Source organism: Aulonocara stuartgranti (genome assembly GCF_965226115.1).
Source record: "Aulonocara stuartgranti genome assembly, chromosome: 7".
Taxonomy (NCBI): domain Eukaryota; kingdom Metazoa; phylum Chordata; class Actinopteri; order Cichliformes; family Cichlidae; genus Aulonocara; species Aulonocara stuartgranti.
The window spans coordinates 455,583-473,715 of record NC_138945.1 but is presented as its reverse complement, the minus strand read 5'-3'; the positions used below and the strand labels follow the sequence as shown (position 1 = coordinate 473,715).

General features: G+C 47.3%; 1 protein-coding gene across 1 annotated transcript; it reads right to left on the bottom strand.

Moving 5' to 3' along the window:
- Positions 1-1,893: 1,893 nt before the first annotated feature.
- tph2 (tryptophan hydroxylase 2 (tryptophan 5-monooxygenase)) lies at positions 1,894-18,075 on the bottom strand. The gene is given in 12 exon segments (XM_082542666.1): positions 1,894-3,189; positions 3,306-3,439; positions 3,529-3,624; positions 4,341-4,467; positions 4,622-4,757; positions 4,974-5,170; positions 5,254-5,321; positions 5,906-6,018; positions 6,021-6,044; positions 7,573-7,756; positions 7,842-7,976; positions 13,979-18,075. Coding segments are annotated over 12 exon segments (1,824 nt in total). The 5' UTR covers positions 14,414-18,075; the 3' UTR covers positions 1,894-3,014.
- Between the last annotated feature and the right edge of the window lie 58 nt (positions 18,076-18,133).

Here is an 18,133-nt window from a genome sequence, read left to right as displayed (position 1 = left end):
CCCTTTCCACAGGTTGTGTGACACTTTAAATCATCAAACTGTAAATTTTAAATTGTTATTGATCCTTTACCCCGAGTCCTAAAGTGTATATTTATTTTCTTACTCCTCTTTGTTTCCTTGCACTGCTGTAGCTGGAGCCTCGTCGTCTCGTCTCTATATGCTGGACTGTCTGTAGCGGAGATGACAATAAAGTTTACTTTGACTTCAGCAGCGAGCACGCGCACCGAGGGCTCTCGCTCACTTTACGTGTACAGAGTTTCTAAAAAACATCGGTGCAGATTATACGTCTGTATCAGGATGTCTGGTGTTTTCGTGTTTGTTGGTTTGTTTTTATTTTGTTTTATTTTGCGAGTTGGTTATTAGATGCTGCTCCCCGCCGATCTCCTCCCTGTGGCGCAAGCAGCAGGCGCACCTCGCAAACGGAGGGCGCCCTTACTCCCAGCAAATGGGCGATAGAAAACCGATGCCTGTGCCATTCCCAGTATGCGCTGGCTGATGTTGGGGCAGCATGAGCATTTTTTTTTTTTTTTTTGCCGATGCCCGTGATGCCGCCCCCCACCACGATGCCGCCCGGGCAACCGCCCGTGTCGCCCGTATCTAAAACCGCTACTGCATGCAGAAGCTGAAAGGAGGTGACTCGGTAAAAGAAGGAAAATCACTAAGTAGGAATTATTAGTCCGAAGAGCCAGGGAGGGACTTTTTTCTGGGCTCATCAGAGGATCTAACAGATCAGGAAGTAAACACCTGTGTCAGGCTCTTTTAGCCACGTCACTGACAGTAAAAGTTTTATTATGTTGGTTCTGATGAGTTTCAGCTGGATGTGTTCCAGGCTACGTCTTTAAATCCAGTTTGAAATGCTGCTGCTGTAGGAGGTCGCACGTTTTGCTTGCTCTTCATCACTTTTAAAAACTCGGCCTAAACTTTTGGCGCTGTGCACAATCGTGCGCCGCCGTATTTTGCAGACATGTCCTCGCCGTCTCAGCTCTTCAGGTCACTCATTACAGGTCGCACCTCGTACTCACCTTTCAGGTCGTAGCACCTACTATTTGTGAGCATCTCCCCTTTATTATCAACTCTGAGGCTTGTCATCATGTGCTTTCTTTCTCAGTGTAACCATCACCCAGTGTTTAGTTGTAGGTTGTGTACATTTACTTCATGTCTTATCTGTGTTTAGTCGTCAGTCTGGTCCCTGTGTTGGTTTACCTTTCTGTTGGTATTGAAGTGTCACCTGTTCTGTTAGTTCCTGTTTTATTTTGATACTTCTTTGTGTCGTGTGCAGTTCTGCTTCATTAGTCACATTCAGTTCACTTGTGTTCCCCAGGTGTCTCCACTTTGCCCATTCGCTTTTGTGAATTTAAACCCTTTGTCTGCATCCTTTGTCGTGTTGTTCCTCATATTCCTGCTGTCTAACCTTAGTTTCATGTTTATTCTCTTCTTCATAAGTTCCCAGTAACAAAGTTGAAGTACTTCCACATCTCATCTCCTTCGTCCTGCACTCTGTCTGAACATGGTTAAAAGAGAGAGGGCACTTCTCCTTTCTACGAGCAGCAGATTCAAACCTGGCTTAAAGCTGGGCATGGGGCCATGAAGCCTGGAAACAGGATCACGTCCCACCGACACAAACTCACTGAAAAGCCAATTCTGATGGAATGACTTTGAGTCTCGGTTAAAAGTCAAACATCTCTCGAACACCCTAAAGCCCCCAGCTGTTCCCCACCCACAAACATCTGGATGACACACTGAGTTTGTACCATGGTGGGGGTGAGTGTCAGAGGACTTCAGCAGACTGTAACCTTGGACTAAAACCACAGGTAGCCCCACCTGTCGGACGCCCTCTGCTCGTGCAGGCATGATGCTCTCACTGCAGGTAAAAATGAAGACACAGAGACCTGCGACACTCGGGAGCTTTAATGGTCCATCATTTACAGGCGTGTACAGAAGCAACACAGCAGCACAGGAAGTTCAGTCAGCCGCGGCCAATCAGCTGAGAGCGCCGCCTGTTCAGTCCACAAATCACACAAACCCTCAGTCAGATCACATGACTCACTGATGCTCTATAGTCACGAGACCTCAAAGCTCATCAGAGGGGAGGACCTTCAGACGGAGCGTTCACACCAAGCACGAAGGGAAGCTTTCACGCTGTGACATCGAAAACGAGACAACAAGAAGAGAGGCGAATGCGTTTTGATCCAATAAACAATGTATTCACCCGATCCTGCTGGCAGGAAGTATGGAGAGAGCTCAGACGGACGCCAGAGGAATCGCAACGCGAATGAGGCGGGAGTCGCACGATTTCGCTTCTTGTTCACTTTGAGCCAAACTGTGGATCCATCACACAGCTGAGAGAGTGCCATGGTTGCCTGTGCAGTTTGGCGCCAAAGTAAAGGAGAAACAAGTTGTCGAGGCAAAAATTTACCAAAAGTTCATTTCTACGATGGATGGCGGTTGGCTGAAGGGGGTTTTGAAAGAGGTGAGTCAATGTGCGAGGGTCTTATTGGACATCCTTCTTACTCACGACATCTTGCTCTGATGAGCTGATCGTACTGAGCTAACCGCCGCCATGCTTTTCAGCAGTTCAGCCCGAAATGCAGCGAAAGAGACGGGATTCAGACGAACGTAGACGGCTTGAAAGTGTCAAAAACAGGCCTTTGACTCTTTGCAGGCAGTCAAACGGAGCAACACGGGGACGTGAATGCTGCACACAGCGAGGTGAAACTTTGCTCTGTGGTTCGTGTGAACGCAGCTTTGGATCGGCGTGGGAAGCCTTACAGGGAGCGTTCCTCGTCCTGGATCTGCCTTCATGAGGAAACACCTGCAGATGCTTGGGCATGGTCTCGGTGACCTTTGACCTGGTCAGTAAGTCGTCATTGATGGATTCGTGGCGCTGTGATACAGACTATGAGCCGGTATGATAGCTAATAACTTCCTGTGGTTGCTACATTGGACTCAGAGGCGTAGATGGACGCGTGATGGCGGCTGATGTTCTGCAGAAGCTTGGTGGTGCGTCCCCAGCTTCAGATGCCCATATAGGTGTTCATCTTCCCCAGGGCGTCGCACACAGTGGTGAGGTCGCTGCGCAGGTCCTGCACCACGTCCTCAATGCTGCGGGTGTCTTTGAGCAGGTCGACGCTCTGAGTGTACGGGTTGTAGTACACCGAGAACGGGCGCTTTATCGTCTTTGCAAACTCTCTGCGGGAAAGGAAGCACGCACAGGAAGTCACGGCGGGCTCGGTCCAGGCAGGAGTTTAGTTCCTGTTCAGACTTTAAAACATTCACGATGCGTTCAGTGACTACTCGCTGCTTACCTCATCTTCTCCTTGGCCTCCTCGAAGCTCTCCGACACGAAGTAAACCTCTTGGAAGGTGGTGATGAGACACTCCTGGTTGCAGGTCGTCTTCGGGTCAAACATCTTTACACATGCCTTTTCAGACAGGGCATGCTGGGAAAAACATCAGCAGACAAACATCACTTCCACCGTGCGTGTGTGCGTCTGTGTGTGCGTGCGCGTATGTGCATTGTGTGTGTTACCCTCAACTCTCCAATAGACGACAGTAAACCGGCTCCATAAGCTCTCAGCTGACCGTCCTGTTTGCACAGTCCGAACTCGATGGTGAAGAAATAACACTGAAACACACGAGGCTCCATCACTGATTGATCACTGATTGGTTCCTTTAAAAACTGGTTTCTATGGCATCATGTCCAAACCTCTGTGTTAGAGACATCAGCTGTTCAGATGGCCTGTGCTTTCATGTAATATCATTTTGCACCACAGGGGGTGTAACCACGCTAACCCTCACAAACAGAAGCTCTGAGCAGCAGCTGGGTGGGGCTTCTGTCCCATCTCTGTGATGTCATGGAGATGTATGACTATAAAAAACTGTGTGAAACTGAGTCTCTAGAGCGCATGTCTTTGCGTTGTTGATTCTGTTTTGTACTGAGTTACAGGGCTTCAAAGTAACTGAGTACTTTTACTCTGTTACTCTAACAGAACAGATCCACTTTAAAGTGATGCTGTAAAGTTAAAACATGTTGGTGATGAAACATGTTCTTCTAGCGCCACCATCAGGTGACACTTCATCATTACATAAGGTGAGAATAGGACTCTCATCGTTCTCAAACAAAACATGAAGAAATAATTTTCGAAATTAATATAATTAACGTGTAATAGGGTGTAAAATATTTAATCTCATACAGCTGCTATTTTTAGTACCATTACTCTTAAAGAGATATTTATTTATTATTTTACTGGCTTATTTCAATTTCTTTTATCCTAAGTCTTCCGTAAACCTCCCACAGCTGGATTTGAACCTCTGCAGCGTTACCATGATGATGAAACTCACTGTGGCGAGTTTCTGAACGTCCTCGTCAGACGCTCCCAGGGAGGCCAGACCGATCTCCTGAGAGAACTGGGCAAACTTTGGATCAGCCAGTAGGGGGACGTGACCCAGCAGCTCGTGACACGTATCTCTGAGAGGAGGAGGAGGAGGAAAGATGGATCACTACAACTACTGAATACACAGAGTGGATTTCACCTCTTTGTCTGCGTGATGCTGAGCTGGAAATCATCAAACTCATCAAACTAGAGATGGATGAAAGGTGGATGTGAGGTGGAGGTACTCACGGCTCGGGGGTGTAGAGCGGGTCGGTGCTGTGCCGGATGTACTGAGTGCAGTTGAAGACTCTGTAGGCCAAACCAGCCAGGAAGTCTCTGGGAGACAGATAACCTGCCACCGGGCGAACGGTGAAGCCAGAGCGCTCTGAAACACACAGGAAGCCACACAGGAAGTGAGGTCATCATCCTGTTCAGCTCTGGCCCGTTCTCATCCATCAAAAAACATCACCGTGGAGGGATTATGTCATCAAAGAGGCGGGGCAGCCACCAACAGCGCTTCATGTTTCAGCAGAACTTCTGGAATCTGTAATGTGACTCATGGGTCACCTGAGTCCAGGTGAACGTGTTCAGAGAGACGTACCTCTGAGGAATAGTGAGACGTCCTCCAGCTGCGGGATGTTGTCCTCTCTATAGCCACAGTGCTCAGTGAGCAGCGGCAGGTTCTTCAGGTACTCTTTGCAGGCGTGAGTCGGATACAGTTTGGTCAGCTCTCTGAACACCACGCCCCACGTCTTCACCTCCTCCTCCGTGTACTCGATACGAGGGATGGGCTGCCCGCTGTGGGGGGAGGGGCACGCGAGACGTGAAACACGTGAGAGGTGAAACACGAGAAAACACGACGAACGGACGAACATACTTACAACTTATAATTCATGGCCACTTCCACAAAGTACTTCCTGCGCTGGCGATAAACATTATCTTTAAACCCCTGACAGGAAGGAAGAGGACACACAGTCAGAGTACAGATATCCCATCATGCCCAGCTTTCTGCCACCTCCGCGTGCACCTATGGGCTGCTCGCAGCTTTGCTGCCACTCGTACGTCCCACCAAGAAAGGCTGACATCTGACACGTTAGCTGGACCTCCTCCAGTGTGTCGAAGCCCCAAAGACGAATTTATTTTGTGTGGATCGAAGAGCGGGCAGGTGTGTGTAAAAAGCCCCGCCTCTTCCACGTGAGGGGGCAGATGAGCAGCACATTGAACTCAGCACCTCAACCTGTGGGGAGGAACTCATTCTGCAGGTCTCACTTCCTGATCTATGCCACCTACAGGCTGGACAGCTGCAGACTCAGTTAAAGTTTTCCTCTTGAATGAAAACAGCTATAGGAGGTCCAGAGGTGAACTCAGAGATGAGCCCGAAGACCCGAAGGAGAAACTTAACACCCTGACCTGCACACAAAGGCCCTAAACACTGCAGTCTGGCCCCCTCTTTGTCTCGAATGCAAGATGAACTCACGTTGCAGGCATCTGTGAGCTGTTCTTTATAAATAAAGTTGAACTGAAACGACTCACGGGATGGTCGGCGTCCAGCTCGGACCCGTACATCAGCACTCTGTGAGAGCACTGATCCAACTCGGAGATCTTCATGGGAAACCAGGGAACCTCGTCTTCATCTGAGAAGAACACAGAGAAGTCTCACAACGCTTAAACACTGCGGCCTGTCAAACCTTTACATTCTGTATGATAGCTTTTCATTTCACAGTGTTGTCCACTACCTGCTGTTAGTGTCTGTTAGCCTCTGTTAGCTGCAGTTTTAGCTGCTTTTAGCTTGTGTTGGCTGCTTTGTTAGCCTCTGTTAGCCTGTGTTAGCTGCAGTTTTAGCTGCTTTTAGCTTGTGTTGGCTTTTTTTAGCCTCTGTTAGCCTGTGTTAGCTGCAGTTTTAGCTGCTTTTAGCTTGTGTTGGCTTTTTTTTAGCCTCTGTTAGCCTGTGTTAGCTGCAGTTTTAGCTGCTTTTAGCTTGTGTTGTCTGCTTTTTTAGCCTCTGTTAGCCTGTGTTAGCTGCAGTTTTAGCTGCTTTTAGCTTGTGTTGGCTGCTTTTTTAGCCTCTGTTAGCCTCTGTTAGCTGCAGTTTTAGCTGCTTTTAGCTTGTGTTGTCTGCTTTTTTAGCCTCTGTTAGCCTCTGTTAGCTGCAGTTTTAGCTGCTTTTAGCTTGTGTTGGTTGCTTTTTCAGCCTCTGTTAGCCTCTGTTAGCTGCAGTTTTAGCTGCTTTTAGCTTGTGTTGGCTGCTTTGTTAGCCTCTGTTAACCTCTGTTAGCTGCAGTTTTAGCTGCTTTTAGCTTGTGTTGGCTGCTTTGTTAGCCTCTGTTAGCTACAGTTTTAGCTGCTTTTAGCTTGTGTTGGCTGCTTTGTTAGCCTCTGTTAGCTGCAGTAGCTTGTGTTGGCTGCTTTTTTAGCCTCTGTTAGCCTGTGTTAGCTGCTCTTTTACAATGTGAAAATGTCAAAACTGTTTATCAGGGGAAAAGTGTGATTTTTAGGACACTAACTGGCAAAATGTGACAATATCAGGAATGAATGAGCGAGTTTATGCATGTTTTCATGTATTAGCTCCCTGACTTCAGCTCAGGAGATGAACTTGAGCTGCGGAGGAAGACAATATGATTTTGCTTAGATGTCGAAGACATAGTCTCTTTCCTTCCTGTTTTTGTTTCTTTGGTGAAGGGGACGCCTTCTCCAGTGGTAAAACAGGCGTGGTCATTTAAATATCGCTCCACGGCACGTGAACACCTACGACTTCTCTTCTCCTCCACCTTTGCCGTTTTATGCACGTGGCTAGAAACTGGCCACTTTAGTCAAAACAAGATGAAGAGATCCAATCAGAACTAATCAGGTACTACAGAAAAGGTGGGGTGAGTGTGAAGTGATCCAATCGGAAGTGACCTCATTGTGCAGCGTTCCATCTGCTCCTGATAAACAACGAGGGAGGGGCGGTTCAGCCCACTCCCATGAAAACGTAACAGAAGAGGGAGAGAAGAAGAGACGCGGTCTTTGTAAACATCGTGGAGAATCACTCACCGCTCAAAACACAAATTTTACATTTTAGATTTGAGTCACTGAATCAACTTCAGATTACGTCTGCTGTAATCGCATCACATTTAGTTGACTAAAACTAAAGCAGTAGCTGTTAAGACAAAAGCAGAAAGCCTCCAGAAATCCAGGTGTGCGCCTGAGCGCGCTCATACCTGCTTCAGCACACCACACATGTGCTGGCGTATTGAAGGACACGATGTTGACGTGGTCTTTGAGATGCTCCAGCAGCTCGTTGAACTCTTTCTTGCTGCAGCTGCAGTCTGCAAAGATCTCCACCTCGTTAGGAACTCGCTTCGACATCCGAGACTCGATGTGGTTCAGGTTCACGTGCTTCTCCTGCAGGAGGACGCGAGGACAGAGAGGGTGAAGATGGAGGTGGGGCAGAGGTTCAGGCGTGATCTGTTTTTGAGGGCTTCCTGACCTGAAACAGTCTGAGAGCTTTGACCAGACAGCCGACCTCGTTCTTCAGAGAAAACACCACTGCCGTTTTCCCAGAATCCTCTGTGCCCTCTTTGTCCGGCTTCTCGTTGATGGGACAGAAGGACGGACGCCTCGACTGACAGCAACAACACAAACATGACAAAGAACGTGAGGTTATTGTGACAAAATGAAGCGTTTCAATCAATCAATCAAAGCTTTATTCGCCACATGAAGGTTGCCCCCCCCCCCCCCCAAGCTTACACACACAACAAAGACATCACATGGGGATACAAGTCGGAGATCGGTAGCGTTACAGAAAAACACTGAAATATACACTACAATGGGAAAGTACAAGAGGAAAAAAAGAGACCTCTACTCATGCTGTGCTTCCATGGTAGGACAGCACAAGAACAGGAAACAAAAAAACTCCTCTGCACAGAGAGCACATAAATGTCCACAGTACAACTCTGTGAAAGACATGACAAGCCACAGGATTGGGTGGGGGGTGAGGAGTAATCTGAAGCGAACACAGCAGCCGCCCTGCACAGCGCTACCATTCCAGCGCGGCACACAGACCCGCCGTGTTCCCCCGCAGGAAACAAGCATCGAAGGCGTTTGGAAAGGGAGGGGGATGAGTGCGTGCTTATCTCTTGGCGAAGGTGGTCGCACTTTTCTCCTCTCCTCCTTCCCCTTATCTTCCCTGCTTAGCCTCTTGTGTCCTTGTCTTGTCTCGTGTGCATTACTTTCCCTGGAACAGTCTCTCACTGTCGTTCTCTAAAACCTAAAAGAGGAATTATGGATTTGATCAACTGGTCTCTGAATGCTATTGACACCCTTTTCTCAACGAGAAGTCTGGGCTCGGGAGAGCCCGAGTGCCCTGGAGGGACTTTCCCTGCCGGATACACGATGGACGGGTGGCAGAATCGGAGGATCATGTGCCTGGCGGGACTGTCGATCGAGGACGCTGAAGATATCTACCTATTCGGAACCATGATAACAGGGTTCTTGCTGATCTGAGCTGGCTTGGCCCTGGCTTATCGGAGAATTATGAGAGCAGAACCAGCTGTTCAAACCCCCCCCCCCAAGGCTGCTCGCTGGAATCGAAGCGATGGGACGAGGCGCGACCTCTCACAACGAACGCAGCATGGCTAACACCTTGGAGACGCTTACAGCTGCCGTGAAGACTCAATAACACCATTGAGCATATATTGGGATACATCAAAGAGAGGCCTGCTCAAAATGAGACCCTTGAGCGAAAGTTGGATCACATCGCAGAACGGCTCACTGCAGTTGTGAGGTCTCAGAATCACAAGAATGATAACACCACGGAACAGAAGTTTGATACCATCATGGGGAGGCTCTATGATGTTACTTACGCTCCATGATGTTGTCATTCTTTTGCTCAAAGAGCAGGTTCTGAGAACTCACGACTGCAGTGCACTTCCCCAAGATTGCGCTCAAAGGTGTTATTCGAGCGAGCCCCTCCAGATGTAATCCAGTTTTTCACTCAGAGGTCTTGTTCTGAGTATTCATGGCAGCCGTGCGTTCTCCAAGATCTTATCCATGCTGCACTCAATGAGCCCATTTTGAAAAACTCACGCCTCGTCCCATCGTTCCAATCCCAGCGGGCAGCCTTGTGGGGGTTTGAACAGCCGGTTCCGCTTCCTTAATTCTTCCATAAGTCAGGGCCAAGCCAGCTCCGATCAGCAAGAACCCTGTTATCATGGTTCCAAATAGGTAGATATCTTCAGCACTCAGGCTCACCCGAGCCCAGACTTCTCGTTGAGAAGGGGTGTCAATTGCATTCAGAGACCAGTTGATCAAATCCATAATTCCTCTTTTAGGTTTTAGAGAACAGACTGTGAGAGACTGTTCCAGGGAAAAGTAATACAAAAAACACGAGACTAGACAAGGACATAAGAGGCTAAGCAGGGAAGCTAAGGGAGAGGAGGAGGAGGAGAGGAGAAAAGTGCGACCGCCTTCGCCGAGAGCCAAAACAGATGTTTAGAAGCATCAACCAATCAGGCCTCTGACTATGCGATGGAGGTCTCATTAGCAGGGGCGGATCTAGAGAAATTTTCTTAGGGTGGCAAAGAAATCAAATGGGGTGGCAAAATCAAAGCCTCCCCCCCCCAAACACTCATGCAGGTGGTTACATGTGGTTAAATGATTCAAATGCAGTAAGTATGCACGTTTTTCATATAAATATAGTCGATAACTTAATTATTGTCTGTAGCCCACATGATTACACACTTTAGTTACATAAAACATGTGAGTTTTGATGCTATGTACTGTATAGCCTGTATGATAAATAAATATGTAGCCCAATAAGTATAAACTCCAGAAAGCTACACAACATGGGGCGCTTCATTTACAAACACAAGTCTAACTTAAGTTTCACTGTTTTTGTTAGAAAACAGTCACATTGTTGCAGCTTAAATTACACAAAATGTCAGAAATCTGCACCGTCATGAACAAACATGTAAACCTCATTTTTCATGATTTGTTGGATGAACCCTGAGGTCTGAAATACAACCGGCGATGTGTGACTCCTTTGAGTTTACGTTTGTATTTCACCCTCAGATTGTTTCATTTCATTTTTTCTTTTCAGCTCAACTGAATTTATTTATTTATTTTTTTTACTTTCTTTTTATTGTTTTTCTTTAAACATTATACGGGGGGGGGGGGGGGGGGTAACAACAAAACAAAACACCAAAACAACAACAACAACAAAAAGATAAATACAACAGGTAGGATAACAAAACAAACCCATGTTGGATCTCCTTGTTTCTACAGTTTGATCATTTCTCATTATCAGTGTGTTGGTCTTTATCCTGTTGGGTTTATGTACTCAGTCCATTTCTCCCACTTTTTATGGTATTGATCTTCCTGAGTCCTTATTCTGTAGGTCAATTCTTCCATAGTTTGTATTTCATCTATAATTTTGATCCATTCGTCCTGTGATGGTGGGTCTATCTTGTTCCATTTTCTTGTAATTGCCTTTTTACAGGCAAAAAACAACTAAATTCAGCTCAACTGACTTTAGTTGTTTTTTTACTGTAAAAAAACACAGACATGTTGGGTAAATGTTTATAACTTGAAATGCAAATATAAAACGTACATTTTATAAACATAAACAACTATTTATCTAAAAATGCAGCCAATACACCGTTTGTTTCATTTTCTACAACCATTTAAAAATATTACTAAAACTAAAATGAGAGAACAATCAGGTGTGGCAATAAGATGCCCCACAAATGATGTGTGCCAGTAAAAACAAGTTTGTCCACCAAAAGACAGAAGAGCACAGGGACAAACCTGCAGGCCCGACAACAGCAGGTGTATCACTCTGCTGGTTTTCTACTTAGTGACAGTGTTTACGTTGCAAATGTGCCTCTGACAGTCATTAGTGCCCTCACTGACACACTAAACAAAACGACTACACAACAGAACGACTACACAACACACTAAACGTCACAAATCTGCCACATCTAAACTCTCTCTCTCGCTCTGTCTCGCTCGCCCTGTTACCGTCACTCCCCAAACTTTTCCCTCTTCCTAAACAACCAAATCCCACATGTTGACTTTTTTTTAATTGGTCGACATGGTGCATTTTTCCACCAATAAGAAAGAGGTGGCTTTTTTCCTTTCTTTCCTGTTTTCGTGCTGTCCTTACAAAACGCTTAAAACACACACGTGACGACAGTATTTAGAACGAAGCGTGGCTGATATATATGATCATAACTCTGGATTTACTGGCCTGTAATTAAAATTTAAAAACTTTGAAGTCCGAACTTTCAATGTGGCTGAAACAGAGACTCAGCGTGGCTGCAGCTTGTTGCTGTGTCAGCTTACATCAGTCATGTGATCTGGAGGTGCAGCGTGTCCGTGGACCACAGAGGGTTAATAACACTCACCTTCCTTCCATTTCCACAGTGTAACATCCACCCACCTGTGTAAAATCCAAAATTCCCATGGTGTTGTTCAAAATGTGCTCTGGCACGATCATGAGCATCGCTTGCTGCTGAAAACAAGAAAAAAGCCGGTCCTGCTATGGGCTGAACCATTTGTTACTGGTGCAGGGGGGGGGACACTATGCAATATATTCAGTTTTAGCATTTATATTCACTGCTGACTGTAACTACGCTCAAACTGTTAATGCTGTCTTACTTTAATAAACAACACTGTCATATGCAAAACTGGGGTGGCAAGGGATCATTTTAGGGTGGCACTTGCCACCCCATGCCACCCTTCTAGATCCGCCCCTGCTCATTAGGCCCTCCCATGAACCTCCTCTGAGCTCTTCTCCTCCTGCCTGCAGCTTCTCCCTTCACCTTTCCTGTGGATTTTAATGCCACCCTGCACCTGAGGGGGCGACAGTGAGTCAGCCCTCAGTCCAACGGGACAGGAAGCAGCACCTCCAGGTCCAAGAGGAGCGTGCAGGCAGGGTGGAGTGGGTGGAGAAAGAGTGTCAGGGGTTTGGAGATGTGGAGATGCTCAGATGTTTGTTGGAAGTGAGCAGTGTGGACAGAATCCTGTCATCAGGGGAACGGCTCAGACTCAGAGAGGCTGAGATGGTCTGAGCCTGTGCAGAGGAGGAAAGGTGAAGGGAGAAGCTGCAGGCAGGAGGAGAAGAGCTCAGAGGAGGTTCATGGATGCAGTGAAGGGAACATGCAGAGGGTCGGAGTGACAGAGGAGGGTGAGTCGTCTGTGTCCTGTGCAGATTTAGCTCAGACTCCCACCAGCAGGGGGCAGTGTTTGAGCGGGAGTCAGGCTGAGGTGCTTCTGCTGCTGTGAATGAATTTAAACTGTACCAGTGTGTCTGCTGGCCACCTGACCTTCATCAGCTGATGGAGCCTTTTCTCCACCCTAAACCTTTTTACCTGCGTGCTTTTGTTTCCACTGCGTAAACTAAAGCACAGTTCTGTTTCTGGTTGGGTGACTTCCTCTCAGTAACGCCATCAGTATGATCGCTTGCTCTGATAGGCCGGCCTCATAAAGGCGTGGAGCGTTATCTGATGCAGACGGCGACAAATTTCCCCAGAACTGCTGTTCAAACACACGGTGACAACGGCGTGAAGCAGCTTGCTCTGACAGCTGTTAGCGTCATGAAATAAAGATGTGGAGCTGCCGACGGATGCTCGGACAAACAGCCCATAGCCTAGCAACCGACGACACGCTGCTTACCCAGAACTCTGACAGCAAAGACCCCACAGTGAGCACGGACACACAACTCTGAGTGTGTACTCTGAGTCTACTCTTTACCTCATGCTGAGCCTGGACATTATCTTTCGCTCTTCTTCAGTGTCTGGATTGTGGACGGTTTTTGTTTTTCGTGGACGAACTTCGATCCCTGTGAGCCGACTGGCAGGAAAATGCCGCCTGCAAAGCTGCATGGAGGGAATATTTAACGTGTGATGTAAACGATGCAGAGCCATCAGCCTGACTGCAGGTTTTTCATGTTGGCCCAGAGAAAAAGAAGAAATATTGCTTAAATACAGTCCAGAAACATCACTTTAGGCTGACCGTTTCATGCTAGGGTTTAAATTGTATTTGCATTTGTTTTTCTGCTTTTCTTTGACAGATTTCCTGCCATTAGAAAAAGATGTAAATAGAGAGAATGGTGCAGAGATAAAACAGAAATAAAAGGAATAAATAAATTAAAGTGAATGTAAATAACGAGTATCACAGAAAGAACTCTGTAACATAAATTCATGTCAGATTCATTAGTTCCTGTAGATTTCTTTTGGCACATTTGTTCCTCCATAAAGCAGAGGGTCGAACTAGAGTGTGGAGATGAATCTTCAGTTACTGATCTGATCGCTCTGGGCAGTTCTTTTTAAATCGTTTGATCTGTTTCTGCTGCCTGGATGAATATTCTGAGCTGATGGGATTACTGCCTTGCTCAAAGGCTCTTCAGCAAGAAGGTTGTGTGATGAGCCAATTCAAGTAAAAAAGTACTAAAAGTAGAAATAATTAGTTTGACTTTGAATTTTTGGAGCAGAATTTGAGAAATAAAGAGTTTCTTATTATCTTCTCCTGATCAGCAATCAATAAAGTCCTGAAGCTGCTCTCAGCTACAGTACTCGAGTAAAAGTACCCAGTTAGTCTAAAAGGAGGAGGATGAAGACTCCTCACCATCTGTCCGCCGGTGTGCCGCTGCCGCTGATGCTGCTGGTCAAACATGGCCGAGTCCAGCGACAGCCCGCGCCGCGACCAGTACTTGCTGGAGAACATCATCATAGCCGGTTGCATCCTGGGGATGGGTTCGCCATCGTCCTTCATCACGTGGCCCGACGCCATCGGGAACCAGTGAGTGTACGAGTACCAGGACTCCAGCCTGTCGCTCTGCCGCCGCTCAGGAGGACGAAGAGGAGGATGCTGCTGCTGATGCTGCTGGAGCTGTGAGCCGCTGCCGACCCGCCTCCTCAAAAATACTCCCCCAGGAGGGGGAGGGGGGGTAAGCTCCACCCACAGCAGTCTCCAGGTGGGCGGAGACTTTGGCAGCAGAGTGACATCATTAGAGCACACATAGCAGCTCAGAGACACACCTGAACACAAACACACACTCATTTTCACATCTCCTTGAGGACATTGAGCTGATGTAACACTTTACCTGCTGTCTCACTCTAACCAATAGGAGCTAATGCCTGACCCCAACAATGACCTAACCACAGCTGAGGACCGCCATTTGGTCCTCCCAATTACTGGTCCCCACAAAGATGTTTAAAGGAGCACACACACACACACACAGGGACCTGCGTGTTTAAAAGCAGTGAGATTGTAATGCCACGTTATGCCCCTGAATAATGACTGTGAATTATTATGTAGTTTTAGTTTGCATTATTCTCCTGAGTTACATTTGTTAAACTGCATTACATTAGGCTGCTGGCTTATTGTGAATGAATGATATTGTTTATGATGCATGATACTGCTGAGGTATAAGAAATACTGTTTTCAGAGTCAGGACCTTGTTTTCTGATAATAGAGGAGACAGAGAGCTTCTGCCTGGTAAAAGGTCAGAAGCATCAACGGGCGGGGTGAGGCCGAGTGCATTTGGAGGTTGAGACACACACACACAGTAGTTAGACTCATGTTTAGGTAAGAGTTCAAATAATAGTTTGCAAAAGCTTGTGATGCAAAATTGTGTCTGCCTAAGGGACAGTTTGCTCCAGGAGATAAGCGAGAGTTATTAACAGGAAGCACCTGGCCTCGAGACGGAGAAGATGTCCTTTTAAATGTGTCGAAAGTCGTCAACAGAACATTAGTGGTGTTGAAACGTATGCATGTGTTGTATCTGTTTGACGCGTGAGGGGGCGTCATAAACAATACCCTGATGTTATGAAAACAACTGCTTGTGTATCGTTGGGCGGAGATCGATGCTGTCGGCGTGCAGTGTTCATGTCCCCACGCGTGTGTTCATTAAATCATCCTAACTCTCCTGGACCAATCGTTGTCTTTGTGCTCACCCTCAATATTTCAACTCGTAACACCCTGACACACCTGGTCACCCCACCTGAGCGATTTCCCGCTGACGTCGAGTGTCATGTGACAGGTAGGACATAAAGAGTAAGAAAGGCTCCACGGCTCCGCCCTCTCCGGCTTGGACGGACCATACAACTCCCGCAGGTGAGGGGCGTGTTTCCTGCTCTCACACACCTTAAATACCTGCCTATGTTCATAAATCCTGTCACACAGCTGACCTTCACCCACAGAAAGTCATGTGACCACAAATCAAACATGATTCCCACCTGTACATCCTGCTGTGGCCCCGCCCCCCCGACTGCCAGACATCAGAGAGGGTGGTTTGGTTCGACTGTAAACATCTGCAGCTCTCGGCCTAATGAGCTTTGAGTCTGGAATGGCGCCGTGCTCTGATTGGTCGTTTCAGATCTTAAACTTCAGTTTGAGGTTTCATCAGCTGTGGGCACAGAGGAGCGGAGTCCTCTATTAAACCTGTGGGCGGGCAGGTGATGGACGGCTGATGGTTGGCTGATAAACGGCCATGATGGCAGCCGCGGTTATCAGCGTGCGGAGACAATTTCCTGCCACACAGGAAATGAAAGCTGCATCGGGAGGAGCCGCGGCTGCTTTGTTCCTGAGGCTTTATGAGCTGATTGCAGGTGATACCTTCATCTTCCTCCTCCTCCTCGTCGCCTTTAAAACCAAACTTCTCCAATCTAAGGAGGCAAGGAGGGGGAGGTGGTGAGGGGGAGGTGGAGGAGGAGGCCAGGAGATATCTGACAGTCGCATGAAAGCAGCTGAGGTGACATTTGGAGCAAACGGGAGGAGGCGTGACATTTATGAAGATGAATCGAATCATTTCCTCACATCGATGCAAGCAGAGCAGCTGCCCTCCACCTCCCCTCCCACTCTGACTGTGCAGTGGCGCAGCTCTCTGATTGGAGCTTGGCCCTGCAGGTGTGTTTTCCTTCTGCGTGTGACACAAAGCGAAAACGTCCGCGCGAGCATCATCGTAAATAATCTGGCCTCCCGTGACGAGCTGCGATGCTGTGTCCAGCTGTGGTCTCCATGGTTACTGACAGGTCAGCTCCAATAAGAGAGAGAGATGGCACTCAGTCCTTAACGTATTTTAAGGTGGAAGCAGACCTACAGCTGCTGATATTTATGAGGACAAAGTTCAGCGTGTGTGGGTGGAGGTGAACATGGTGCAGTCGGACTCAGTGTCCCCGTATGCTGAACCGTCCCAGCAGCAGCGACCACAACACGCGCAGGATGTTTGATTGTATTCGGTAAATCCTGAGTGTTTGACTCACATACACCACAGATTTCAGACAAACTGAGCCTCAGGATTCAAAGAAGTGTTTGTGCTGACGTCGGTGAATACGACCCCAGACGCTCCTCCTCTCAACGCCAGCCTCGTTCATATCATCTCCACAAATCGAAGAGGATTTAGTTTTTGTAGTCCGCCTTCAGCACCCTGTAGTTTCAACATGCGTCACGTTAAAGAGCAAAGGGTGTATTGCACCACTTCACCTCACTACAAGCAGCAGGCGATTTTAGACCCAGACAGGCCTCAGGGCTGTGTGCTGCTACATCATTGAGTCTACAGGAGGTGGAGGCCCTGAACCACTCAGGACTCCACCCAGCCACCTGTGGTATCAGTGCCTAGTAGGGGTGCAACAATACACAAAATTCACGGTTCGGTTCGATACTTTGGTGTCACGGTTCGATATTTTTTCGATACAAAAAAAAATGTTCATGCTTTTTAATTTGTCATTTATTAAAATTATAAATATATATTTTAACTCAAACGTGCAGTTTTTAAATTTAATGTTGCTGAAACAACAAAGTAAAAAAATAAATCCAATGGAGAAATCTCTCATCTTTGGAAAAGAGTTTATTACAGAGAAATGTCTCTTTTCAAAATAAAAGCTCTACTATATGCTTCTTCTGGGCTATATCCTCAGCAGCATATTAAACATATCAGGTCCCCATAAGGAGAATCCTGTGCTAACGGCTGTCTAAATGACTCGGGTAAAGTTTGTAGCATGCGTGCTTGTTGTTTTTGTCTGCTTCCACTTGTCTTTGCACTAGGATGCTGTCGGCGTAAATGTGCAGTCATATTCGTTGTGTTCCCACTAGTGCTGTCAGCGTTAAGCTGAAATGACGTTAACGCCACAACACGGCAAATCTCCGTTAACGAGCTGCCGCGGATCGCCCCGTGCGTGGGGCTGGACGGCCAACACGTTAACGAGCTAACTGCGCTAACGCACTAGTTCCCACCCATGTAATTGAGCATTGCATGGCACATCCAACATACTGTTTTACTTTAGTCCATGACGCGCTTACCTTCAGGGTCATACGTCACATGAAAACCAAAATAGTTCCAAACGCCAGATCTGAATGAGGGTGGGGGAGGTTCAATTTGCCATGTTGCAACGAGCTTAGCTTCTGTCTCGCTAGCTTGTGCTGCGCTCAGTGGATCTGCGCTCGACAGTGCAGCCTAGGCGGAGTAGTCGAACGCAGATTCACTGAGCGCTCAACACAGACAGCATCGTCAGAAGGAAAATTGATAAAATAAATTACAAATGTTGTATTGTTCGATACATATGCGTACCGAACCGAAAGCACTGTATCGAACGGTTCAATATCGATACCAGTATCGTTGCACCCCTAGTGCCTGGGTAAGGCTACAGCATTACGGAGCTGTGTCCTCGTTACATCAGGCAGGCGATGCAGACCAAAGAGCTCTACTGCACCACCTGTTAGCGTTCCTCAGGTGGAGCCATGCTGGACGCTGAGGTCGTCTGCACTCACAACATGAACCAG